The 26,562-nt window shown below is 39.5% G+C and overlaps 1 protein-coding gene across 1 annotated transcript in view; it reads left to right on the top strand.

Annotated features, from left to right (window-relative positions):
* Nucleotides 1–24,957, top strand: part of RMDN3 (regulator of microtubule dynamics 3) — a 41,849-nt gene extending 16,892 nt beyond the window's left edge. The window contains exons 7-12 of the mRNA XM_068683667.1: nt 10,363–10,438; nt 11,259–11,336; nt 13,613–13,711; nt 15,629–15,682; nt 18,298–18,378; nt 20,866–24,957. Of these exons, the coding sequence (XP_068539768.1) occupies nt 10,363–10,438; nt 11,259–11,336; nt 13,613–13,711; nt 15,629–15,682; nt 18,298–18,378; nt 20,866–20,919 (442 nt within the window). The 3' untranslated portion in view covers nt 20,920–24,957. The remainder of the gene's footprint in view (nt 1–10,362; nt 10,439–11,258; nt 11,337–13,612; nt 13,712–15,628; nt 15,683–18,297; nt 18,379–20,865) is intronic.
* The last annotated feature ends 1,605 nt before the right edge of the window (nt 24,958–26,562 follow it).

Below are 26,562 nucleotides of genomic sequence, written 5' to 3'. Positions count from 1 at the left end.
TTTTTTCCTGCTATCAGCCAAAGCTTTGTTCTGTCCTCTCTAGACATGGAAAAAAAATTAACACGAGGAACTATTTGTAAGAGAATACAATAGTTTCCAATCCAATCTTTTTTGAAAGAAAGCAGACCCGCTTGTCATAACCTTTTAGTGTGGTGGTGTTCTGTAAGCATTCTATTCTTATTGTTGTTTCATGGACTCTATCCAGCTATACTTATTTCCTTTCTAATTTATTAGTCAAAACTTGTATATACTCCTTGAGCTCAGTCTTGCTAGTGCAGCATAGGGCTGCTTCTGATCTACCTTTAAATTTAATTCTCTGCTGCCACCTGCCATTAATAGATGAACTTTCTAGCATAGGTTAATCCACTGTCTATTTAAATTTAATCTGTGTTATATTACCAAGCTTAATGAAGTTGTTTAATAGCAACAGTGTTGATGTTGGAGGAGTTCCTTGCCACTCCATTCAATATCCATTAGTTCACAGTCAATCTCAGAGATCAGTTAATCATGTAAAACCGGGGTAAAGGAGATTCAGGTAACTTACTCGAAACAAACAAACAAACAAGAAAACCCAAAGTTGTGTTCTTCCTGATGCATATTTTCAAAACAGATTAGGCAGACCTCCTGTGATGAAGCTCCTGACCTCACCCTTCAATGAATTGCAAATCAATTTTATACCAGTTGCAGCTATACCATGTTTCTTTTGTTTAGCCATGAGAATTTCACAAAAAGGATGCTGGAGATGCTAAAATTGAATCTATCTGTCTTTTTTTTCCCCTCAATCAATTCTCTCAAAACAGGAAATTTAGATTTGTTCAGTATTTTGTTCTGTGTCTCTTACTGGCAAGACTTGGAAATCAGGCCACTAGACACTTCTGTATCCCAAATGTAGTAAGGCTGCTCTGTTGGGGCTGGGGGTGTTCATGTACTATTTTTTCGCTGAGAGCTTGTTGCTAAGACATTGAGATTATATGAACTGTGAAGAACTCATTGGTAGTCATTGGTGTGAAGCACCAAAATTAAAGACAGCCCCAAGCTTCTGAGCAGATTTTCTGTCTGTAAACTGGAAGTGGTTTTGAGCGATATGAATTCATCCTCAGATTTGTAGGGTTGCACATTTTTGTCTTCCAAGTTGAGAGTGGTATTATTTTAAGTGATATTCTCTGTCAAGCCTTTAATGTGATGTAGGAATTATTCATTTGTATGCGTCGGGCTGTTGCTTTCATCCAAATATATCTTGGTCACAAAGACTTGGATTTGCAGTTACTTTTTCCACCAAGTTGCAAAAGCGTGTGACATAAGAAAGCTTCCTGAAAAGATTTGGAGCTAGTCTAATTTAAGAAATTAATGTGTTTTGTTTTTTCCACTTTCCCACCATACTCATATAGAACAGATATACTTTCGTTGTTAACGAAATACTGCTGGAGGACTTGCTAAATTGCTTATTGTTCTCACTTGTATGCCATAGAATAGCTTGTTTTGCTCTCCGCTGAGTCATTCATGTTTTAAATAAATGTTTAGTTACAATCCATAATTTATTTAACTAAAATAAGTACTTATTTACTTAGTACACACAGCAAAGTTATACATAGGTTTACTTGGGTGTGGTTGTGCTTGGCATGGAGTTAAAGTCAATCGGCCAGTTTGTAGATTAGGAGATAGCAGTTTAGTTGTGGTGGATTGAGGGAAAAAAAAATCATACATCCAAGTAAAATAATCATAGAATGGTTTGGGTTGGAAGGAACCGTAAAGATATTTAATTCCAACCCCCTGCCATGGGCAGGGATGCCACCCACTAGATCAGGTTGCCCAGGGCCTCATCCAGCCTGGGCTTGAACACCTTCAGGAATGGGGCATCCACAGCTTCCCTGGATAACCTGGTCCAGTGCCTCACTACCCTTACAGGGAAGAATTTTCTCCTAATGTCTAGTATAATTTATCCTCTTTTAGTTTAAGACCATTCCCCCTTGTCCTATCATTATCTACCCAAGTAAAAGGGTCCTTCTCCATCCTTTTTATAAGGATGGAGAAGGACCCCTTTAAGTGTTGAAAGGCTGCAAGGAGGTCTCCCTGGAGCCTTCTCTTCTCCATGCTGAACAGCCCCAGCTCTCTCAGCCTACTTGTTAAAACAAAACAAAACAAAACAAAACAAAACAAAAACTGCAGAAACAAATCTGCAGCTTACGAAAAAAAGCATTTCTCCCTTAAATGCTTTAACATATTTATTAATTTACTTAACTTTAAGCAGTTTTAAACCTTGGTAAGAGGAATTTACATGCACAAAGCTGCCAGATTAGTTGTTACATGAGAGCTGATGGTCGACAACTGCAACATTAAGTGCTGAAGTAGTCTCAGAATCCTGTCCAAGTAATTAAAAAGTCATTTAGATGAACATCTGTGAACTATTTAGTCCTACAGAGTCCTTGCACCTAAAGCTTAGGGTGGAAAGTGATGAACTGTTTTTTGTTTTTTTTTTTACCCGAAAACAAACAGAGTTAGTGAATAGGTTTAAGACTAGTGAGGCTGGAGGAAAGTTAAATGAGAGGAATGCAACATATCCATACGCTGAGTGACAAGGGGATGGTAAAGTGGAAACACTTCCTTCCAGAGCAAGAACTAGGTCAAATAAAGTTGTTAAGCATCAGGCTCAAACAAAAGGAAACAGTTTACATCAGGCTCAAACAAAAGAAGTTCTTTACATCATGTCCACAGTTAAGCTGCAAAAAAACCTTCCCCAAGCCATGGTGCCTACTAAAACCTTGTGTGTTTTCAAAAAGTAAGTGTCAAATACAAAAAAAGTATTCTTCCAAGAGCAAGTCCAATGCCTGATCCAAAGAATATTCAGAGGAAGTGTTGTTATGTGCTTGCCTTCTTAGTTTATTATCTATGCATCTGCCATTTTCACTTCCAGGAAAAAACAACTTGTGAAAGTGTGGTAATTCTTGTATTCTTTGTTTGCCAGTGTAAATACCTTTATTTTTGCAGAAATACAACATTATAATGACCACAGGTATCAAGAGTATGGGATATCTTGTTCAAAATGTGTCATCTTTTAGCACCATTATCCTCAGTTAACCCTGTAGCATTTATTATTCTCATAATAAATCTCATGTCTTCAGAGCTCATTTTAACTTTATAAGCTATTCCGTGCAGGTGACATCTTCAGAGCTGGTAGCCCTTTGTGCCTCCTTTTTTTCCTGGAACAGGAAATCTGCATCTGTCAAATGTTTGGGTTCAGTAAGAAGCCCAGTGTAAAGAGTGAAGTTCAGCATGTTGCTTCTGGGTGAACTTTTTTATAAACAGGCACGAGATCTGAGATTCATAAATATCTTCCCAGTTACAGAGTGAGTATAAGCTTTTCCTTCAAACCAGCACCCTTGCTGCAGGATTTGAGCTGCCATTCCTATAGCCTTTGTCTTCTTCTATAACTGTGCAGTCTTTCTCTGACAGCAGGAGGCAGGCAGAGCAAATTGATTCGTCTCTTAAAACCTCTGTTTTATGAGAAGAAAGTGTTGTGGACCTTAGGGGTAAGTTTTTCTGGATTGTATTTCTTACCCTGCACTTAGCTGATTTATTTCCCTGCCTTTAGCAGGCCTCCCAGCTGCTCAGAGGAACATGTGAATTCCCACTAAATTAGCATCGTTCCTATTCTAAGCCTTATTTTACCTGGCCAGAACAACAACTGGAGAAGGAAAGAAATAATATTCTTGTGCAAAAGGCACCATGAATTACTAGCTCTTTAATTCTTTTGTAATCAGTCCTAGAATTGAAGGTGCGGTCTCAAGTGTTTTAGGATTTAGAGTTGGTCATGCTGAGTAACAAAGCATCTCTGTAGGTTTGCTTTCCTTGCTTAGGCTTGCCTTCAGGGTAAATGTGAGCAGCTGAAAGCCCATTTATTTAAATGTCTGATGGTTTCCAGAGGGGGGTTGTAAAGTAGACCCTACAATTGTCAAATATTTCCATACTTTATGACAATTCTTGGTTTTAGTATGATTAGTCTTGACAGTGTCATTTGGAGCATTCATTCTCAAAGACCTGTGCTGATGGGTGTTGTTCAAAGTGTATTCTCTTTACTTTTTCTTATGTAAAGCTAGAAGTCTTGCCTTCATAGCATTCTCAAATCAATCTGTCTAGGAAACGTCAAGGTTGATAAGAAGAATATTAATCTAAAAATAATAATAAAAATTGGACTTCCAAATAGTTGTGTATGGTAGTTAATTCTGAGAAGTCCTGCTCCCTTGAGTTAGATAAAAGACATGCAGGTTTCTTTGAGCCAATCTGACATGAAACAATCAGAATTTATAGCAGCATTAGTTGTGGTTTTACAGCAGAAAGTGAAAACAAATATATTTATCTGGCTTAAAGAAGTTCACAGTAGCTGTGGATTGGGATGATTCCCCTCCCCCTCAGATGCCTGAATATTCCTGTGAGTTAAATTCCATGCTGAAATAGAAAATACATGACACTAGTTGGCTTAGATAGGGACACACAAGCTGTAGAAAATCATGGCGCTCACATTACTGTAGTTTCTGCCTTAAAAGATAATGTGGGGAGACCACTTCTCCTTTTGCTCTCTGCCAAAACTCAGTGTCATGTTGGAACATCATGTAGCATTTTTTTCTTTTTAATCGTAAATTGCATGATAAGAATATGACAGTGCCCCAGAGCATTGAAAGAGAAACAAGTTATGGTTTTGCATTAAGTGATTAGCAGGGTAAGGTTCAAGGTGCTATAACATTGCAAAAATATTTTATGGTCATTACCATAAAGGATTGAGATTGAACATCCTTGTAGGAGTATGGGAAAGATTTCAGTAATTCATGATAACTTCAAAAGAAACAGAATGACTACGAGGAAGCTTGAGTACAGGAAGAACCATGGGAGTAAAGCGCTTGCAGATAATTCAAAGCTTGTTTAAAGGCAGTGTTTGAGAGGTTCAGAATAAATACTGGTTGCTCATTAATAAAAATGAAAGAAGCCTTTAATCATGGTACTTTAAAAATGCCATTTAAACATCAGAGGAGACTGCAGGAACTACAAGATGTCTTTCAATGTCCTGTACGGTGGAGCAGGGAAGAAATTCTTTCAAGTTACATGTGAAAATGTGACAGGGGACCCTGTAAATAAATTAAACACACTACTAAGGTCTTTCAAAGACATTGAGATACTGACACAACAATTTAAATTTGTATCAGTGTGTGAACAGTGAAAGGTGGCAAATGCAGTGTGGATTTTAGAGGGTAATGAGAGGATCCAGGAAACTACCAATTCCAGCTTCCTTGCCCACCCTACCTCTGACAGCTGTGATAAATAAAAGTTGGAGGCTAATAGCGCATGCCATCTTCTTGAGAAAATGCCACTCTGGTGCAGAAATGTTTCACAGATCTGAAGAAAGCTGCATGGGAGAGGGTGCTGCCCATTGACATTGTGTACTTGGAGTTTGGAAAGTCTGAGAAATTCTTTCCTGCACATCTGTGAGTGATACTAAGCTACCATGTATAAACTTCTTTAGCTTAATAATAGGCTAAAAACGGGAAGCAAGCTCCTTTCCTTTGGTAAGAAAACGTTACTGAGCTTCTGAAACACAGAGCCAAAGGACAGAGTGCAAAACCTGTGTGGATAAAGCAAAAAGCTTTAACGCAGACAGAAATCCTTATGCAGTAAACTCTTTTATCTGCGTATGCATGAAAAGACTTCTTACCTACTAACTATTCACAGAGCTGAAGGACGCCATGCATGGTGATCTGTGTGGATCATTTGAAGGCTAAAATGTTACGACGTCTCAAAGCTTGGTATGACTCCCAAGTTAAAACTGATCCTTTCATCTGAACTGGCTCGTTTTGGTACTGGAAGATAAGGGGTGGATATCATGGGCTTAAGTTCATTTCATTTACCTCATTCATTGTCTGGATGGAATATTTACAAGCTTTTGTTTTATTAGCTTGTGGAGATGATAATCAAGTCCATCTTTCACATAAAATATCCTTTAAGTTGTGAGATTAAGGCAGGCTGCAACCTTTTAATACATATTTCCTGCAGAAATGAGTTCATGTCTTTGGCCAGCAGTCAGTTTTCAGAATTTATTAAATGAAATGTTTTCAAAGGAGTTGTGGTAAGCATCCTGAAAAGTGTTCCTATATACAAACTTGGTTTTATGTATCAAGATTTTATTTTTATATGTATATAATCATTTTATATATATTTACAGTTAAGAGTTGCTGTAAGTATTTTTGCAAGTCAGAACAGGGATGAAGCTATTGTTCATCACTGCAGTTTTTGATGTGATCAAATACTTACAATTTTTAATCTCCATGGGAAATTGAGACAGTAGGAAGTTAATGTTGCTCTAATCCAGAACAATTCATTGTGCTTAAATTTCTAGTGTGTATGCCACCATCACAAGCTCCTTTTTTAAGCCATCCACACGTGTAAATTCACTATATCAGCATAAACGTTGACTCTTCCTGAAACTAGAATTTTATTTCCCTTGCTGAACCAGCAAGGCACTTGATGAATTCTTACCCCTGTCTGGGAAGATATAAGGCACAGACATACAACACAGTGAGCACAGCAGTGACATGGCTTTATACAAAGTAAACCAACATCTATTATGCAACTCAGCACACAGCCCATCGACTTCTGCTGCTGGTAGGTCAAAGCCAAACTTTGGCTTGGGGCTCACAGATGCTGCAAAGCTAGTGGAGAAACTAGGTTATATGTATAGAAGACAGAAACTCTGCCATATGCATGGTTTGGGCTTTAATAAAGGAGCATCTTCTGGTTGTGCAATTCCACTTCCAGTTGGAGTGTGGTGCTCTGAGTAAATCAGAATGGGGAATTAATGCGGTGTCACTGGTTCCATGTGAATCCACACCCCAACTTGCTCACCACGTTCTCTGGACAAGCCTGGAGGAGTACTTCTGCCTTCCTGGTTTTTTAGCTTCAATCTTGTCTCCTCTTGTTTTGAGTTCAGGAAAGCCTAAGCCTGACCCCTTTGTTCCAAGCTCTTTATGACCACATGGTCATTAATTCCAGGTTAAGTCACTGGGGCTTCTGCTGTCTCTCCCAAGGTACTAATCCCTAAATAAATGATCATTTCTGGTGTGTTTCACTGCAGTCTGAATACCTACATGCTAATTATCTGTCTGCTTCCCTTACAAGTGAAGAGACTCGGTGAGTGCACAGGAAGGTGAAAAACTGTTAATATTCATAAAATATTGCGCAAACTTCTAAATTCTTTATAAAGATGTATACTTTAAAAGCTATGCTTCTTTGAATTATTTGCTTGATTTAAAAATGTTTTATTCTTCCTAGCCTTTAATCTGACTCTAGTAACTGGAGGTTGAGCTCCAACTATGGATTTTTATCTCCATGTCTGCGTGTGATGAAAGCTCTCTTGATTTACTAGGAATGCTCTTTGAATAGCACTGAACAGTTTTACAGGCAAGCCTTGATGTTTTCAATTCCCAGCTAGCGTCAATTGAATAGGAATATGATCTAGCTTGTTAATTCGTTGGGTATTGCGACATAAAATTACTTGAATAGATATGAAGCAAAATTTGAATTTAATAAAATGAAAGGATTTTAATTTCTCCATGCTATTGTCAGCAGTCTGACTTACAGATTTACTCATCTTTGGCAATATAAACCAAACTACATTTCACTTTTATCAGCTTTCTGCAAAAGAGCTGCTTCTCACCACTTCTTTCCCTTTCCCCTTTTATCTCCTCTTGCCTCACCATTTCTTTTTAATTTACTGTCTGTCTGAGGCAGCAAGGAGCACCAGCAGACTTAGCTAGTGACTCTTTGAAACAGTTAAAAAAGATAAGAGCTGTATTTAGGTTGGCAGGCCACCCTCACCACAAAGCTGGAGGTACTGGGCTGTGGAGAGCTGTGTGTTTTGTGTGAAGAGGCCAAAAGTTCTGCTTGTAAATGGGAGTCAGCCAGAGTGCAGCATCGAAAATGAAGTTTCAACAAAGTTGTGCGTTTTGAACTTGGGGATTGGGGCAGGAAGAGCAGCAGTCGCTCATCTGGTAGTATCTGCTCTCCCGTTGCACGGAGTTTAATTTTCTAATGAACGGGGAAATCTTAACTGAGATGAGCTTTTTGTGGGAACTTGAGTTTGACCAGTGTCAGCTTCACGAGTAGTTTTGGTTAATAATTTGTCCAGCAAGTCTTGTAACGTCAGGTTTCGGTAACTGCTGAGATATCAATCTGAACAGTGTTTCAGAAGTTACAAAATGTTTACAAAAGATTAAAATCCCCTTCCCAAACTCATTATTTTTAACCCATCCTATTACTGTTAGTCTTCCTGCAACTGAGTATTGCCTCTCGTGACACTCATCCCAAGGCATTTCACAAAAGGAATTAAAACAAATAGCTTCAATATTGAAGGACAAACCAAGCTAAACAAGCAGAAGAAAAATAGAAAACCACACTGGGTTGCAGACAGGGAGAGGAAGGGAAGCTGGGATCTGAAGACCTCAGAGATCTCAGTACCACAGAGTCTCATGTGTTAAAAGCACCACCAGGACCTGGACCTCGAAGCACAGATACAAGAGGAAAGTTCATGCAAAGCCTGGGTTTGGTAGGGTCTTCTCTTTCTGGGACTGGTGAAAAACCGGCTGAGGAATCTCTTGCTGCATTTTTTTTAGTTTGTTTAATGACACAAAGTTAAGACTGTTATTTACTGCTTATTTTACTAACGTTTCACCAGGCTGTCAACAAATGTAATATTTATCTTCTCCTGACAGCTGAATATGGCACCACTTGACATTGATGTGGTGGCTGGTGGAGGGATCAGGGCTCTCTTCGTGGCCCATTGGATGTATTGCTCCTTTGAAGACGTGTTAGACTTCCCCTGCAGATGGAGGGAGTGGAATAAAGGAACGTTATGTGGTACTTTCCATTTTAAAAAGAAAGGGTGTTTCTAGAACTTACCGTTTTGTTGTGGGACCTTAAACCTGACCTAATTGTATGTAATGCCTGCCCACACATCCAGGAGCCTAAATAATGTGTTTGGAGGAGCCATACGTGTGCATCCAACAGAGCTATAGACTACAAGGTTAAGTGTATGAGAATAATTTATCTTGTGGTCTAAAAAAAAATAAGCTTTTTATTGGCGTGTATTTCTAAACCCTAGTTGTGTTCTGGTTAGGAATACTTTACACAGGCTGTGCTTGTTGTGAGACAAGCTCCAGAAGATCGTAAAAACATTTCATCGTCTGCAAGTGTCAGATTATGGCAATGCAGCTGTCAACTTTTCTGGTTGGGTGAAAGGGATTTACTCAATTAAGACCATTTTTCCCTTGTCGTGAGAAACAAGAATTTTAGAATAGAACCAGAGTTTTCCAAAAGAAAATTAACATCTTAAAAGAATGAGGTAAACATGCAGGAGACGAAACTTCTTTGTGTTGTAACTTACACACGGAAAATTTAGTTCTGGCAAGAGCAATTAGGTATGAAATGTTTTGTGGGTTTTCTTCGTGACATTGAAGAAAGTGGGCTTGGGGATTCGAGTCTTCTGACAGACTCCTGCACGAACATCTGCTGTGGTTAACCATCACCAGGGGCTCTTTGGGACATCATATGATGAGACGAGACAGAGTATCCAGCCACACAAGCATGTGTCAGAACTGTGGATGTGGTAAAAGAAAGCTCAAGAGAGGTGTACTTGCATGGGAAGGTGAGGTGGGAGGGTGTAAATCCATGGGTAACCAAGCTTAGTTGCTTTCACTGCTCATGAAATACCTAATTTTTCTGGGTACTGTGCTTCTCAGGCTTAAATTTTGCAGTCTCCTACTAGACAAAACTGAAATGGTGTGAGTTTGCAGCACTCAAAACATATTATTTTGTTTTCCAAGTTCGGTGGCCATGTGGGGCTGCAGGATATAGGTAGGTTTTCACAATATTTTCCCTCGAAGTAGACATCCAGCGTGCTCTAGATTTGCGTAGGAGATGGCTGTGCATCCTTCTAGTTAATTAGAGCTTTTAGCAGTTCTGGCTCTCGCTGCTGTAGGATTTGCTCTTCAGCACTCTGTGTTTTGACGCAATTTCATTGCTGAATGGAGAAATTTAGGATTGTAGAAGTGTGCTGCTCTGGTCTTATGTAGAAGGAAGACTTCAGCAATCAGTGCAGCAAACTTTATGTCACGTCAAGCCGCTGCTGTTGACTCGTCAACACCCTTTGAGCTATTTCTGTGCAATAAATACTTGCTGTGTATGTGGGCAGTATGCCCTGCTTTCCCCAGTACGATGTGCAACTTAAACACACCTATATCTTCAGAGGAAAGATGCATGCAGAATGTAAATGTGTATTTAAAACTGACAATCTGATTTGCCACAAATGTCTCCTCCGTGCAGGTATGCTATTCTTTGCGGGCAGTTAGCAGAACATGAGAGCATTCAGAAACGCATTCAAACGGGGTATGTTTTTAAGGTGAGTAAAGAGGACGTGCTGGTTTTTCTGTGAGTATTGTTCAATGCTTACTTCTGTGGTCATAAGTTAAGACTGGCTCCAGCTTTTATTAGAGAAGTGATAGGTACCAAAGGGATGCTTTCAGTGGGTGGTTTGGGCCGAGGAGGGCGATTCCTGTGACACCTGATGGGGGGTGACTAGTTTTGCTTTGCAATTGTGCACACTATAGTGACAGGAAAAAAAAAGAAGAATAAAAGTTTTGCAAATAAAATACATGCATACAATGAGATTGAGAACCTTAAGCTTGAAATTACCATGTGGTAATAAGATACTAACTTTTCTTCACTAACTGCCGTGAGCCTGCTTGTGCCCTAAGTGCAAAATAATTATTTTTCACAGGCAATTGATCTGCCTCAGCTTCCTTAATTTGCCTTTCAACCAGAACAGGAATATTATATTGCAGGGTAGGAAGATGCACCGGTTGCTACAGAACTGGCCACATATCATTATTACATTGTCGATTGTTCACCTGACCAGTAATTCGGTTATGTCAAAGTTATGAAAAGCTGATAGAATAAAGTGAAGGACAGCTTCACTTTTTTACATGTAGGGTTTTTTTGTTTGTTTGTTTGTTTTTGTTTTCTGAGGCTGATAAAATGCTGATGTTCTGTGCTCAGCTGAAACAGTTTTAAGGAAATTTGGAATATCTTTGTAGCTGTAATTTCACTGATTGCTCAGAAATTGTGGACTTTCCTCTTTCTACATAAGTTCATCTGCTATTGTGGATGTTGTATTTGCTTGTAACAAGAATATAATGTGTGTTGGTGATGATTTTCCCTAGGAACACATTGATAAAGCGATTGCACTGAAACCAGAGGATCCAAAGTCCTACTATCTTTTGGGCAGGTGGTGTTACCAGGTAAAATAGTTTAATAATATTTATTACTGTTCTTTCCTCCTTGTAATTTAGCTTCTTGTTTGAATGAAAGACAGGTAGGCTGAAATCACCAGCCATAACCAGTGAGCACATTCTGTTTAGTTGCTGAACTCGGATATTGTATCAGAAAGTACCAGTGTGGAAATGTCTTAGTTGCTGGAAGAAATTGTTTAAAAGTTGCACTTTCATGGCATCTGGAAATTCTTCACTTTGATCCTGAAACAGTGCCAAGAAGAGCGCATCACTGACAAATACTGTCAGAAACCTCTTGTAACAAAATGAACATGTTGTACATTCATGTTCTTGTACGTGTAGCACCTCAGTGCTTTTATAAAAGCACTATTGAAATGTCTGCCAGGACATAGTGTCTCATTCAGAATTTCTGAGCTTTCCATCCAAGTTGTTTTCTTAACTGTAATTGCAAAGTCTTAGGCAGTCCTTCTCCCTTGTTGATCTCCTGTTAAACCTAAAATATATACCTTCATACTGGTATTACTGCTTAAAGCCATAGATTTTAAATGGTAGAGGTTTTTCTTGAGTGTTTATATAAATTTTGCTCCCTCAGTAGTGAGAGAGAAATAGTACAGAAAGGCTGAGTTGGTGATCAGGATAAGAACTGGCTGAGCAAATTTGCAATGTGCTCAGTGCTCACGATCAAAGGCCAGGAGGCAGAGAAAGGTTCATGGTATGGAAGACACACTGATTTTAAAAACATGAAGGAGTTTTTAAAAGCATGAAGAATGCATTTTCAAACTGGCAATATCAGTTACTCTTGCTGTTATAATACTTCTGTCCCACAATCAAAAAAGGCTTTAAAAGTGCTTGTACCTCTGTGCAACTAAATGAAAGCTTCTGTTTTTTTTGCTGTTTCACTTATATACTGCCTCTATTCTGCTCTTCATTTTTTCCCTGGTGGGCTTTTTTTTTTTTTTTTTTGGTCTCTTTCCAAATAGAAGCAGTTTGCTAAAAGTATTCTCCCCGAACTACTAAAAATTGGAGCTCTGAAAGGTTTGGGGCTCCAATCTTTTCTTTTTAGTCACTGCAGGTGGCATGGGAAGTGAAACGGCAAAGAATGGACTAGCACTAGCTGCAAACTAGCTTACTGCTTCCCTTGCTTTATTCAGTAAAAACAAACTACCTTCAAACCTTTAACACATATGGATGTAATCAAGGACATTTCAGGGCTGGCAAGAGCTTCTGCACATAGTATATCTGTATAATCCTTTGCATGTGTTTCCTCTGCTACACAAAGTATTGGAGGTATTACAAGAAGTGTGCCGGCTGCTTTATATTTCTTGACAAGGAAAAGCTTAGAATCAAATGCCATAAATCACATTTAGTGCCTATAAAAAGAAATAAGAGTTTGCAGTAACTATCTACTTTTCAGTTTAGGCAATTTGAAAGTGCTTTGCTGCTGTCAGAAATGAAGTCACATTGCAGAGATTGTAACTGAGATAATTGCCTTAGGTAATTACAGGGAAGCAGCAAGCTCAATCAGTGGCAGCTCCTAGCTCTGTATTCTGCTCTGGACTTCCTAGTTAGCCATGCTGCTATGAGAGTTAGCGCTTCTGCTAATTATTACAAGAATTACATGGTGTTTAAAAAGATGGTCTTAGCAGAAGTTAGAATCGTATGCATCTTTCCCCCAATAAAATCTCAGGGAGTTTCATATTAGAGAGAGGAGCTAGGAACAGTAAAGTAAGATTTCAAGAAATGATTATAATAGCTACCTGTATCTCAAAATGTGGATGTGTGTTGGTGGGAAGGCTTTAGCTGGCCTCTCTCAAGGGATCTATGATCTTTATGTATGATGAGAACACATTCTTGTACAAGGTTTAAGCTGGGAGACAGGAGGGCTACATCTGCACCTGGGCTCCAGTGCATAGGTGAGAACTGCCAGGAACTGGTGTGGTTGCAAGAAGGAGGTTTGGGATTTTAGACCACCCACACTGTTACCCAGCTGTGATACTCAGTTGTAGAGACAAATCCTGTATTGAAGGTTATGCATGTGGCAGCTGATGAATGAAACTGCAGGTGACTGGTGGTATAAGGCAGGGACAAAGGAAAGCAAAATCAGGTTTAATTCTGTAGCTGGACTTGCATTCTTGACCAGAATCTGCAGATACACCCAATATTATTGTCTGTCTCCCATGTGCATGAACCAGCTACAAGGAACTCGATAATTCATTGTCTTTGTATACCTTTGCACATGCTGTGTCTTCACCGGGTTTGATAGTTTCATCTTACTGTCTCTGCAGGTTTCCCATCTGGGATGGCTTGAAAAAAAGACTGCTTCTGCTTTGTTTGAAACCCCTCCTACAGCCACCGTACAGGATGCACTGCAAAACTTCTTAAGGGTATGGAAATGTGATATGCAAGGGAGTCACTAACCTGACATGCAACCATGAGCGTGGAATTTGAGTATTTGTGTTCTGCTTAAGCTCATCACTCTCCGAGTGCTCCGTGATATATTTCCACTGACTGGAGCCTTTGGAAGAAAAGCTGATGAAAGCAAAAAATTTTGAGCCTGTATTACAGAACAGCCCAACAGAAAAATGGGACTTTGAAGACCTCAGAGCTAGATCCAGGGTGTTCAGATTTTTTTCCAAGGGTTTTTTTTTTCCTTTTAGTAGCTGCAAAAATGAATGAATTCATAGCTTGATACTAAATGCATTTGTACTGTATTCTTTTCATGTTCCGTGATATCAGTTTGAGTTTCTCCCTGGGAACACTGGCATAGACATTCACAGTGTTCTATCATTTTAGTTTCTTTCAATATTTTATTAAAAGACTTTCAGATTAGGTTCTCTAGGCTTCTGAGGACAACTCCTAAGCTTTCAGAGACAGGTTGCGTATGTATTTCCAGAAAGAAACTATCAGGAGTTCTGGCTGTCTTTTTTTTTTTTTTTTTGTCCTTCTGTTGATGAAAAATTAATTTAAGACATGGCCTGAGTCACATCTTAGCGTTCATAGCTCTTGTTGCAAGGGTCACATGATCTGAATGAGTTAAACAGACTGTCTGGCTGTGCCTGTGAGAACTACTCTTAAGCACCTGTGATGAAGCGTTACAGAAACAAATTGCCCTACCACTTTATAACTCATAGATTGCACCAGCAGTTCTGTGAAGTGTCAGGGAATATCATACTTATATCAATTTATTGTAATTTTGCCAAAAGGTAATTATGTGAGAAGTAAGTTTGTGATAGGTGTCTGCTCTAGGCAGTATACTTTTCAGCCAAATTTCAGCTAAAATGAATATATCATTTCAGAGAGAGGTTTGAAGCAAAGCGTTTTGCTTTTTTTTTCCATTAGAGGAGTTAGAGTAAGTTAGAGTGGCACTGTGGTTTGAAACGGGAACTTGGATTTTTCTGAGGTTTTGCTTTGGTCAAATATGAAGAGAGGATACAAAACCATCACTCTGGAAGCTAATTATACTCTGAACAAATGCACTTCCCATACGCTCAGTGGCATCCACTTCAGCTTTCAGCCACAGTTGGCATGATTCAGGGGAGTGGAAACCATCCTGAAATTTGCAGCTCTGGGTTAGTCACCAGCTGAACTAGGTCTAAGACCAGACAGCAGAATTAAGAAGAGGAACGTTGTCTGTCTTGTGCTCTCAGAGCTTCCTCTGATACCTAGGCTCTGCTGCCTTGACTGAGTGCATTTGAATTTGAGTGCAGATGGGATGCGGGGTGAATCCAGGCATTTGTTGTAGGAGCATCCTGGAACAAGGATGCTTGGAAAGTGATGACTGGCACTGAGCTGGAGGGAAGAAAGCAGAAGGAAGTTAGTAATAAGGAAATTGGGAATTAACAACCAGTAAGGAGGAGACAGAAAACTGAGGGAAGATTCCTGAGGTTTGGCACCAGTACATTCAGGAGAAACCCAAGTGGATGACACTGGTTAGGCAAGGAGGTGAAAAAGAGTGTGTGCACAGGCAGGAGGAGGTAGTCAGGATATTTCTGGGCTTCCCTTAGCTTCTGAGAACTTGGCTTTGCAACCTCACCATTTTTCCTTGGCACTCACAGTAGCAAAGTATATGGATGTTACTCGCTGAGTCACAGGCATTTTTTGAGAGTACGAGGGCATTTAACTAATGCAGCCAGGCTAGCCTGTCAAAGTTCTTACACTATTTTATATATTTTGAAAGGTGGGATTTACTCATCTATTTTTTAAGAGATGTAAAAAACTTGATACAGGTTTTAACTGTGTCCTTTACATATCCTAATGTCTGCTTTTCTCTGTCTGTTCCATCCTCCCCTCTGCTTTTCTAGGTCGAGGAGCTGAGCCCAGGGTTTTCCAAAGCAGTAAGAGTATACATTGCCAAGGTAACCAGTCACTTTTTCCTTTAAAGTCATATGTTCTAGCATAAGTAATATTTGTGTTAAGAAATACATATACCTCTTTGGATGGAAAGTACTAAACACATGTAAATTACTCCATGCAGAAACAAGGTTTTAGAAGTTATGTTCTATAAAATTCTATTCTAAGGCAGCAATGGTAACCTGTAAGCCACACTTTGGAGGTTCAATGCCACCACCAGCACCTTGGATTTCTATGGTGTATATACGAAGATGATCATGGAGGAAAAGGTGACATATAAAGTGTCTCCATTTTACTAATACAGATGCAAGTCTTAAGGTAATGATTAAATAAGCCATGAATGCCTGAAGCTCTTAATATCTTCTGTTTATCATAGAATCATAGAATGGCTTGGGCTGGGAAAGACCTCAAAGATCATCTAACTCCAACCCCTTGCCATGGGCAGGGATGCCACCCAGGTTGCCCAAGGCCTCGTCCAGCCTAGCCTTGAACACCTCCAGGGATGGGGCATCCACAGCCTCTCTGGGCAGCCTGTGCCAGTGCCTCACCACCCTCTGAGTGAAGAATTTTCTCCTAACCTCTAACCTAAATCTCCCCGCTTTTGGTTTAAAACCACTCCCCCTTGTCCTGTCATTATCTAACTGAGCAAAGAGTTCACATTGAGTTTACCTTGAGGAAATAATTGGGTTTGAACTCTTAAATCTTAAAACTGCTGCTTAGTTCCTAGGACCTCTAGCTGGAGTCTAGAAATGTTTAAAACCCAAATAGCTTTGGAAGTATCAGCCAGAGTGGTCATAGCAAAGAGTAGCTGTAGTCATTCTCTGTGAAATTACTGAATTTGCAATGTCCCAAAGCTAGTGAGCTTTATCAGAGTAGCACACAAGTCATAGGATCTGCTTGGTCTGAAATACATTATTACTGGAATCGGGGTGCAGAATTTATTTCACAGTAAGTGTCTTGTTAAAGAAAAATGAAGGAGAAGTGGAAAATTCAGCAAGAGATGTGGTAGCCTTCACACCAGCTGGATTTTGTCCGTGATGCATTGTAGCTCATTATATCTACTTAGTGAAGAGTCTATTAAGTAAATTAAACTATGTATTTGTACATCAGCTAGTCTTTTGTTTTGACTGCTTATGTACCATAATGAATGTGCTCTTGATTGCTTCTGTCTCTGCTTGTAAATATAGCCAGCATTCATGCAAATTCAATATCTTTCTCTAAATGTCTTTTTTTCCCTTCTTTACTCCATACTTGGAACTCATTTGCTATGAAGTTATAGCAGCAGCAAATTATTGCAAGTTATAACCTGAGAGAATTTTCAGAGTTGATGTAAAAAAATTGGGTTTCACTGTGGCTAAATTGTAATCTACATGGGCCAATACTTTTTTTTATTGGGCCTTTTTTTATTCCTTTTTTTATTTCACCACATTTGGCAGGTGTGGTGTGACTGAGCTTCAGAAACACTCTGCGAACACAAAGTGACTTGGAAGTTAATAGGAGTACTTGTATCTATTTTTTTGTTTGTTCTGTTTTTCCCAATCCCAGCCTCTGTCATTTTGGATCACATCCTTTGTGATAACATTTTAAAAGTTCAGTTCAATACAAATTGTTTTTAAGGAACTAGTGCTCTAATGAGTCAAACCTAAAAAAAAAAAAAGAATTTTATAGTCATCTACTGATATTTTTGACTGATATAAAGAGACACAGGATTTGTGAAGGCTTCAAGGATGTCCATGACTCCATCTGTTTCAAATTCACCAGACGCAGAAATTTGACAGTGCTCACAGTAGAACAGAGAGTTCTCTTTCAGAACTATCCCATGATACAGGAAAATCACCAAAATACACACATGCACATACTCTGCAGTAACATTTAAGAGTCTGAAGTAATAGCCCTGCAGGAATTTTAACTCTTGTCATGATCCTAAATGAATATATTTGTTGTTGTTGGTTTTTTTTTTTTTTTTTTTTTTTGGTGGCAGTTGCAACAAAGATTAACTGATTTTTTTTAGCAACCACTTCCTTTTAGCATGCTTTTTTTGTAGTCCTCAAATGCCTACATGACTGTAGGCACCAAAAACCTTCATGTTGCCTAAAGAGATAACTGTTTCTGTGCTGTTGAAGAGGAGTTCGTGCTGACGAATGGTTCACACTGTAAAACCTCAGAGACCTGCAAATATGATATGTTACAGTGCTTGCAGTTGGACCTAGTTTTCAAAGGCCTGGGGAACCAAAGCTACATAAAATGATACACTGTCAGTACAGAGGTTTTATGATGAAAGCAGCGTGAGTAATAGTGGCTGTGTAAGTGGAAATAAATTAGACCTTGGAAAATGGTGAAAATCACCTTAAAATCTTCCAACAAAAAATCTCCTTGTCCAAAACAACAAAAAAGAAAATCTAGTATTCCATAACCTGATGATGATTATAATCCTTTGTGAATGAAGGACGCTGCAGGAAATGTTGGAAGCCTGAAACTACACAGTGCAAATGCTTAAGACAGAGAAATAGTCCTTTTTATCTGTTGCCAGGTTGCAGAATTGCTGTTACGTTCAGCTGCTTGTTTTTCTGTTTTGTTTTTCCTGTTTATCTCTTCTCATGTTGTCATTTTTTCTTCACAGTGTTACAAGGACCTGGGGAACAATTCTGCAGCTCTTCTCTGGACAAATCTTGCATCAGAACTGCCAGCTAATACAAAAGAGGTAGCAGTCTTTGCTGTTTTTCTTAGTGACACTGGAATAGGATTATTTTCCAAGAAAGGAAAGAAACCAAAATTAATATTACGTTGTATGTGTTTGAACCATCAAATCAAATGAGATTATGTAAAATCCTCTACATATTTATTACGTGGCAAAAGCCACATAATTGGGAAATTTTTTTAAATCTCAGTCATATAATTTAAGGTTGATGGTTTCTCTGGAAATCTGATTTTGCATGTCTTCACTAGGCCATTCAACATTATATAAGATGCAATTACATTAATGTGTTAAATACTAAAGGTTAACTGAATTATTTCAGTTTAAGATTTCACAATTTTAAGTTTAAGATCTTATCAGAATATTTTAGACTATCTCTGAATTAGATTTAAAGAACTGAAGGTTGTAAACATTTTTATACCCCAGTTGTTTAGTAGTTCCTATCTGTTGCTTTAAATGAAAGCTAAAATTTCTCCTCTTCATGCTTCCTATGTGCTCTTAGAAAATGGTTAATTTTCTTGCATGCTTAAAAGAGTTAGCCACATTGTATTCATGGGTGGTGGGAGTCTGCTTCACTAAAAAGGGACTTACAGCCAGAATTTAAGGTATTTGTTTTGGAGGAAAAAAAAAATCAATAATCACACACTGATGGTGAGCTACTTCTGTTTGCAGAGATAAAATTGTTTTATAAAAGATGTTCTAGCTTGCAAGCACAGGCTTTATAGTAGTTTGCTCCTTGGCGTAGATTCCTTTCCTTCCTTGGGACCTGCTATGAGAATGCCTAAAGCAATTCAGCAACATAATGAAAAATATTAAGAAGCTGAGAGTGTGTCCAGGAGGGGCTTAGAATTCCAGCACAACACCATACAAATGCTCTGTTACTTCCAGGATTAGGCTGCAGACACATTTGAATGCCCTGCACGTATTTAGCAGGTCTGTGTAACTGCAGCTTGTCAGCTGAAATATCTGCAAAACCACAGAGCAACTGCAGTACACTTCCCAGTGCACCAGGGCTGGGGAAGGTTTATTCGTTTGGGCACTGTCACTCGTAGCCAGCTCGGTTCAGATGGGGGCACTTAAGCTGAGTGGTTGTCCTGGGGCTGGAGCTCTGTATTATTTCTACTTACCTCTGTGGCTTTCGGAGCAGCCTAGATTGAACTCTTGGTGACAAGTTAGCTCCCAGGCTCTCCCAAACTAGATATCGTTGTGCAGAGCCATTTAGAAGTTTGTGTATGCTGCACAGCACTTTTTTTTTTTTTTTTTTTAATATCTAGGTTATTTCAGTTCTTGTATCACTTAATTTTACAGAGTTCTGAGAGCAGACCCATACTGTTTTAGAAACTGCCATGTGGCAGTGTCTCCCATCTGGGAGCTCTTTCCCACTTTACTTTTCTTTTGCACTTTTTCTGTTAAGCAGAAGCTGTGTAGAAGATGCCATCAAATTACTGCCAGTCATAAATTGAATAAAGGCACAGCAGCTTTTAATATCAATCTGATGTTCTTTGCATTGTCACGAAGAATGCAGTGAAGTGAACAAGGTCTCCCAGATCTTACACCTTCAGCCTTTGTCTGATGAAATAATCACTCTGGATGTAGGGCAGAATTATACAGATTGGCAGGATTTTCAAGGCACCCTGTTTTTAAGGCCATCATTATTCTTTGGGTTGCTGTAGCCAAAGTATTCTGCTGAGTTCTGCAAACTCAGGTGCATGAAGTCTTGGCCCACCATCCAGCAATGCTGACTTGCCTGTGCTACCACCTGCAGGGCACCATCCAGTACTGCATAAGCCACTTGGCTTCTATATGGATCTGGGGAAACCAGGGCATCAAGCAGAAAAATCCCCTTCTTGCAGAAGGAAATATCCTAGCTCTGCCAGACGAGGTGCTTCCTCACCATCCGCTGCTTGGAAATCTCTCTAGACAGAGTTAGACTGGTATATCTGATAGAGTGTTGTTTTTTTTCCTCTCTTTATATATTGGAGACATAAGAATTTAACCAGAGAAGCACTGCGATTTTCAGGATTGACCAGCCAAGATTCGTAGACAGAAAAGTCAGGAATAGTTAACTGTCTTTTCTGACCTGAAATTAAAAGTGGGAGTCTAGTATGGAAGTGGCTTTGGCTGGTCAAGTCTTTGCAAATGTTAGCTCTTTTCATCCCAAAGAGGCAATCAAATAGCTTCCATCACATTGAGAAGGAAAAACAAAGGCATTGGTCTAGAGCAGGAAAGTCGGTGAGGGAGCAAAGGTCAGATTTCCGCTGTTCTGGTTTCCAGTTCTCATCTCTCAAAAGCAAACATACGAGAAACTCTCAGACTTGGAAGACTTTAATAAGAGAGAAATACAAAAAGAAAAGCATTAGGAGGAAAAATGTGAGGCTGCTATGGGATTAATACTTAAAACCTGGTGTGGGGTTGGAGAAGAAAAGGGAGGTTTTATTTTTTAACTGTCTCAATTAACCTGTGTATGAGTCCCTTCTTTTGCTGCATTTCCAGGATGCAGAAAGTGAAAGAGAACTTGAAGAGATGCGGTCAATCTGGGAAGAATAAGAACAGAGGAGTGTGTTCCGCATGATACTGCACAGACAATTAATTTCCAGTTAAAGGGGTTTCATGATCCTGACAAGTTTGATTGCACTTCATGGATAAGCCGCAGGAGTTTACAGGAATAAACACTCAGCCGTCTCATCAGCATTTCCAGGAAAAGATCTTGGTGGGATTTAATGAGAAAATTTTGTATGATTTTCCTACTTACAGCACTGCATATGCTTGATTTTAAAATTCCTAAAAAAAAAAAGTCAAATCCCTAAAAATAGATATGTACATGTGTGAGTATATAGACACACATGTGTATATATGTGTGTGTGGGTGTGAGATACCTGAATTTCAGGTCTGCTTGCTGATAAACTCTCTCTACCAATTCTTGGGGAAGTCTTCAGCAGATACAATTTTTTTTTTTCTCATTAACTATTTTCTCATTTGCTTTGTAAAATATTTTAATTTAATCAGTTTAAATAACTGGTTACGTCTTTGTATCACTGTGCTGCGTGTATAAATTCGAGAGCCCTTGTGCTCAGTGGGCAGTGTAGCACTGAGTTTTATCAACTTGATGCACTGGAGGCTGTGGGGTGTCCTCACTTCCCGCAGCCTGTTGGTTCAAGTGGACACGTGACGCTATGACTTAAGAAAAGGCCACTACAAAAAAAGGACTTAAAATAAGTGAGTTGTCAGTCCTTTTGTCCTTGCTTTGAAAAAACTGACCATGTCCAAAACACATTCCTGTTGGTCCTTTCCAACTATGCCTAAACTACCTATACTGGATTTCTGTTGAGGAGAAATCAGCACCGCTCACTGCAGTGAGTAAATACCAAGGGACCACGATGATGTCCTTCACAAGAAGAACTTTTACTTCTAACAGGTGCATTGCTTTCATCAGAGGAGTGAGTAATAAGATTTTAAACTGCTGGACTCTCTCCCACTGACATCACTCACATGAGAGTGAAAACTTTGTGTGTCCCTCTAAACTATGCTGCTGTTGTTTAGATGTCACAACTTCACAGCTATTTAAAAGCATTTATTTAATGATGAAACACTCATTATCGGAACAGGAATATTCTGTGGCAGAGCTGACACTTTGCTGTCATGTACCTCTGCCAGTTCTTGGTGACTATTGCACTGGCACTGAGAAAATGAAGCTGGCAGCTCATGTTTTCTCTGACAGCTGCTGAGTACCAGATGGAGAAGGTGAACTGTGCTGTATGCTGACAAAAATGCTGAAGCAAAACCAATTTCAAAAATTGCCCAAAGAATTTAGAAAGTCTTTCTTTGTCCCTTTAAATTTTAGCTGGCAGCTAACTGGACACTTCTGGTTTTTAAATGTTTGTTACACACTGTCGTGTTGTACAATGTTTGTGAAGTGCAGAGTAAAAACAGTGTGAGTAAATCACTCCTTCATCACCTTTTTAGTCCCTTGCACATGTGTATTAAACAGATGGTTCTTTTATTTTGTGAAAATAATGTTGAGAGGGAAATGCACAGTAGGCACGAGCTCACAAACTTCCCAAGTTTATAGACTTTACACTTCTTACCTATTTCTGTTTTGGTCCAAATTAAACTCTCTGAAATTTTGAGGATGTGCTCATCTTAAAATATCCAGGCAAGGGTGCAATTAGCTTTATTTGCTTGGAGCTGTATGAACTGGTACTTATAAATGGAGAACTGAACTCTAACAAGCCAAATTTGAGCCCTATATCTTTGTGCAGAGCTCCCCTTGTGATGGGTGGGTACCTGACCCTTAATTACAGGACTTTGCTTTGCTTAATGTATGTTCTTTTCATCAATGTATGTTCTTCTTTTCAGTTCTTCAGCAGCATGATGAGGCTGCCTTTTTTAATTTATGGGAATCTGTCTCGTTTTGAGTATTTCCCAGTGCACGACCTTATTTTTTTTCCCTCTAAAAACCCAGTCTTAAATATTTGCGTGAGCTTGTGAGCTGTTTTCGTTTTGGTTGCTTAAACCAAGCTGGGAAATACTCAAAAGTGATGTCTGAAAGTTGATGATCAGCAACTTGCTTCTTTCATGTAGTTTGTTTTTTTTTTCTTTTTTGCTGGGGAGAAAAAACAACGGCTCTGAAAACAGCCATGCCATTAGGTGTGCTCGTATTGCCTTTCCCTGCCAACAAGTCCTGGAGTGATGTTAATCAGACATTTATTAATTGGCATGTTGCTTAAACATTGCTGCCTTCTAGAAGTAAATGTTTTCAGTGTATGTAGTAGGAAGTGTGAAAAGGAAATATTTTTAATGCCAAAAGTCCATAGCTTTCCTTATTTACTTTCAAGCCTTCACCTACTTGTATTTTGATGAGTTAAACTGCTAGCAGCATCTTTTGAATTATGTATTTTCTGGAGATAGCTTTCACTTTGTTTCCAAAGATTTAAATCCTCCCTTTTTTTAAAAAAATACATATATGTCTATGTATATTTATTTATTTTTAATGTCTGTTTCCAAACAAGAAGCAATTGTAGCCTTGGGGAAGAAATGCTGATATGTTTTTTCTTTTCATGCTTCAGATCCTGCACTGGTTTAGATTTGAGTATTTGATATGGATGGATCTCATTTATGTAGGTGATGGCATTAGTCCCCTTAGCTTTAAAAAGAGTATGGATGAGGAGAGCTATTCGTTAGTTTTCAGGGTGCCTTACCGGGTGGAAGCTCACCTTCAGCCAAGCAGCCTCTGTTGAAGGCCTGCAAGAAAGAGTGCTGTAAAAACAGAGCTTTGGGTTACAGTCAAAACAAAGTTCAGAAACGAATACCAAAGGCTTGTTTTTCTTACTGATAGAAGCTGAAATAATTTTCTTCTCGGGGAGAGAAAATATTTGGTGTAATTGTGTAGGGCTCATTGGGCTGTGACCAGAACCCTTTCTGTCTTTGAGTAAAAATAACCTGCTTCCTCAGAGGAAAAGGTGGTAATTAAATTATGTTAATTCTTCTCAGTTGGTGTTAATTTTTGGATGATTTTACATGAGTACAACCTTTCAGATCTCATTTATTCTTCTATTTCGGACCTTCTGTTTAAGCTTTCCATGCATTTGATTGCCTGCTTTTGGCTTGAAAAGTTTTGGCTTAAAAACAGGCTCTGGCATTTTGCTTCCCTCTATCTTTTGTGTGTGGTCTTGTCCCTTTCTTCTGGGTTCTGAAGTTCAGAGGTCTGTTGTTCTGGTTTTCATACAGGAAAGATTTCCTCTGGAGGCACGACTCCTGCTTAATAGCTGGGGTGGAGTTTAGTGTGTACCATTATATGTTTTTTTTAGTCTGCTACATCAGCTGGAACCTAATTTATGCATCCAAGGCTATGATGAAAGACGACAGAGCTCATAGATCCTTTCAAGTGCAGATAAAAGCTGCCTTTTGCTGTTTTCAGTCTGATCTGCAGGAAGTTATGACACAGTCAAATGAACCTTTTTCTTTTTGGTTTTCCCTTTTCCTGGCTTGTTATGAACGAGAAGAATGTGACTAATTAACATAATTTAATTCTAATAGCATAACGTGGTTGATGTGGGGATAAGACAAGGTCATGTAACTAAAATGCTTCCCGCTCAGCAATGCTTGGGGTTTTTAAAATTCTTTTAGCAATAGAATTTGCAGTCCTCTGTTAGGCTCGTGCTACGTCGTATATTGGCAAGGATGGCAGTGAGGGAAGCTGTTCTCCTGTTCGCAAGGGGAAGGCGCTTCAGTAGCTTTCAGACAACACAGAAATCGTCACTTTGTCAATTTTGCACATGCTTTGCAGACTAATCCCAGAGCACAATGTGAATTTCTTGATGATGCCTGCACTGAATACATTCTGGGACCACCAGTTGGGTTTGCCTAGTGCAAATTGGGTAGAGAGACTCCAGATGTTCTTCTAGACTTATTGCAGGGCAAGTTTATTGGAGCTAGTCTTGTCTTACCTTGAAAATATACCTACCTGTGTTTCAATTATGATACTAAAGAATAACTGAAGCTATTTAACTAATTTATCCTCACTGTGCTGCTCTGTTGGAAATAAAGAATTTATAAATCAGGAGGAAACAATCCCGTGTAAAGTTACCTGTGTTGCTGTCTTGCTTTTTACATTGTTACTTACAAAGGTGAAGAACCCCAACACCCAGGAGGAAGTCTTCTATATAATATCACAGTATCTGTATGCATGGTGGGTGTGCCAAATGCAGCAGGAAATTATGGGAGAGTGACATGTAACATTATTGTTTATATACTGCTGCTTATATATAATATATATAAAATAATGTGGGTTACACCTGTAGCACATTTTGTACATACAGTGGCTCCTGCTTATGTTTTTTAAATGCACCAAAGTAATGCAGCCACTCGTTGTGGTAAATGATGTACTCCAGGTGAAGTCGTTCTTAAATAAACGTACGTTGTGACAGGGTGTAAGGATTCTGTGCTCAGCCTTCATGACCCGAAAGGCCATCTTCTATCTTCTCCCGACAGGAGACATAAACAAGGGGCTTGCAAGATGTGCTTAGCATTCGTTTGGGGTGTTTCAGACCGCCTGGCACTTTTTACCTCATTATGCTCCAATTTACTTTGCGGAATGGAGTAAATAACAACACCAACTTGTGCTTCAGCCATCCTTACAATGTGCTTAGTTGAGGAGTTAAGATATGGTGGTTGTGCAAAGGATTAAGTACAGTGGGAAACAAAGTTTAGGTTGTCTGGGGGATATGTAAAAGTGTTTTTGGTTGTGTTAAATTACCCACACATTAGCCACAGCCCATCCCTAGGGGAAGGACATGGGAGCTGCCCGCAATCACAGGCATGGAAGAAATCCTTCCCAGAAGAAGCCCTTCTGAGCACCAGCAAGCACCACATAGGCAGCTTTGTCTCTCCACGGTGCAGAATCAGTGCGCAACTTCTCTGTAATCTCTTCCCTTTTATTTCCTCCTCAAGGTGAAATTGGGGCATTTTCTCTGGTGTGCTAGGCCACCTTACAGAGAACTTTGGCTTGCCTAAGAAAATGATCTGGAGCTGATAAACAGAGGGCAATCTGCCAACATCTGCTGCTTTGCAGAGAAGAAACCCCCCAGAAGCAGAGAACAGGGCTGGGCAGGAGGAGACCTGTGCCACAGGCAAGTCTTTGGCTTAGCCCCAAGGCAGGTGTGATACTGCGGACACCAGGTCAGGGAAGGATTTGTAGATACCCTGTTGGTCACCAGAAATCTCTGTGACTCTCCGACCAGCAGGAGTTTCTGAATGACATTTTAAGTAACAGTTTGCAGTACTCGCATGTTACCTTAGTGATCAAGGGAGTGGATGGACATGGGCAGGAGGATGCAGCTGGGAAAATGTTTTTAAGCAACTTCAACATCACAGAGAGGAGGTCAGCATTGGCCTTGGCTTGGGCCAGTGTAGCCTGTTCAGAAAGGCATTTAGAAGTAGACGAGGTCAGTTATGAAGCTGGTTTCCAATGAAAAGAGCATACCAGAGCTGTGACCACCTCTCCAATGTGCTGGGAATATTCTGACTCAGTACTGGAGTAGAAATGTCAGCACCGCTTCCTACTAGGAAGGGGTTGGTCCTTCTGACCCCTACTCTGGCTTTGAGATTTCTGCTAAATCCAGATTTCTTTGGTTCAGTGACATCCTTAGTTCCTTGGAAATACCCTGGCAAAACCTGACCTGCTGAGATCCT

This window comes from Anas acuta, chromosome 5 (assembly GCF_963932015.1).
Source record: "Anas acuta chromosome 5, bAnaAcu1.1, whole genome shotgun sequence".
Classification (NCBI taxonomy): domain Eukaryota; kingdom Metazoa; phylum Chordata; class Aves; order Anseriformes; family Anatidae; genus Anas; species Anas acuta.
Note: the sequence above shows the minus strand (reverse complement) of the source record. Positions and strands in the feature narration are given on the sequence as shown.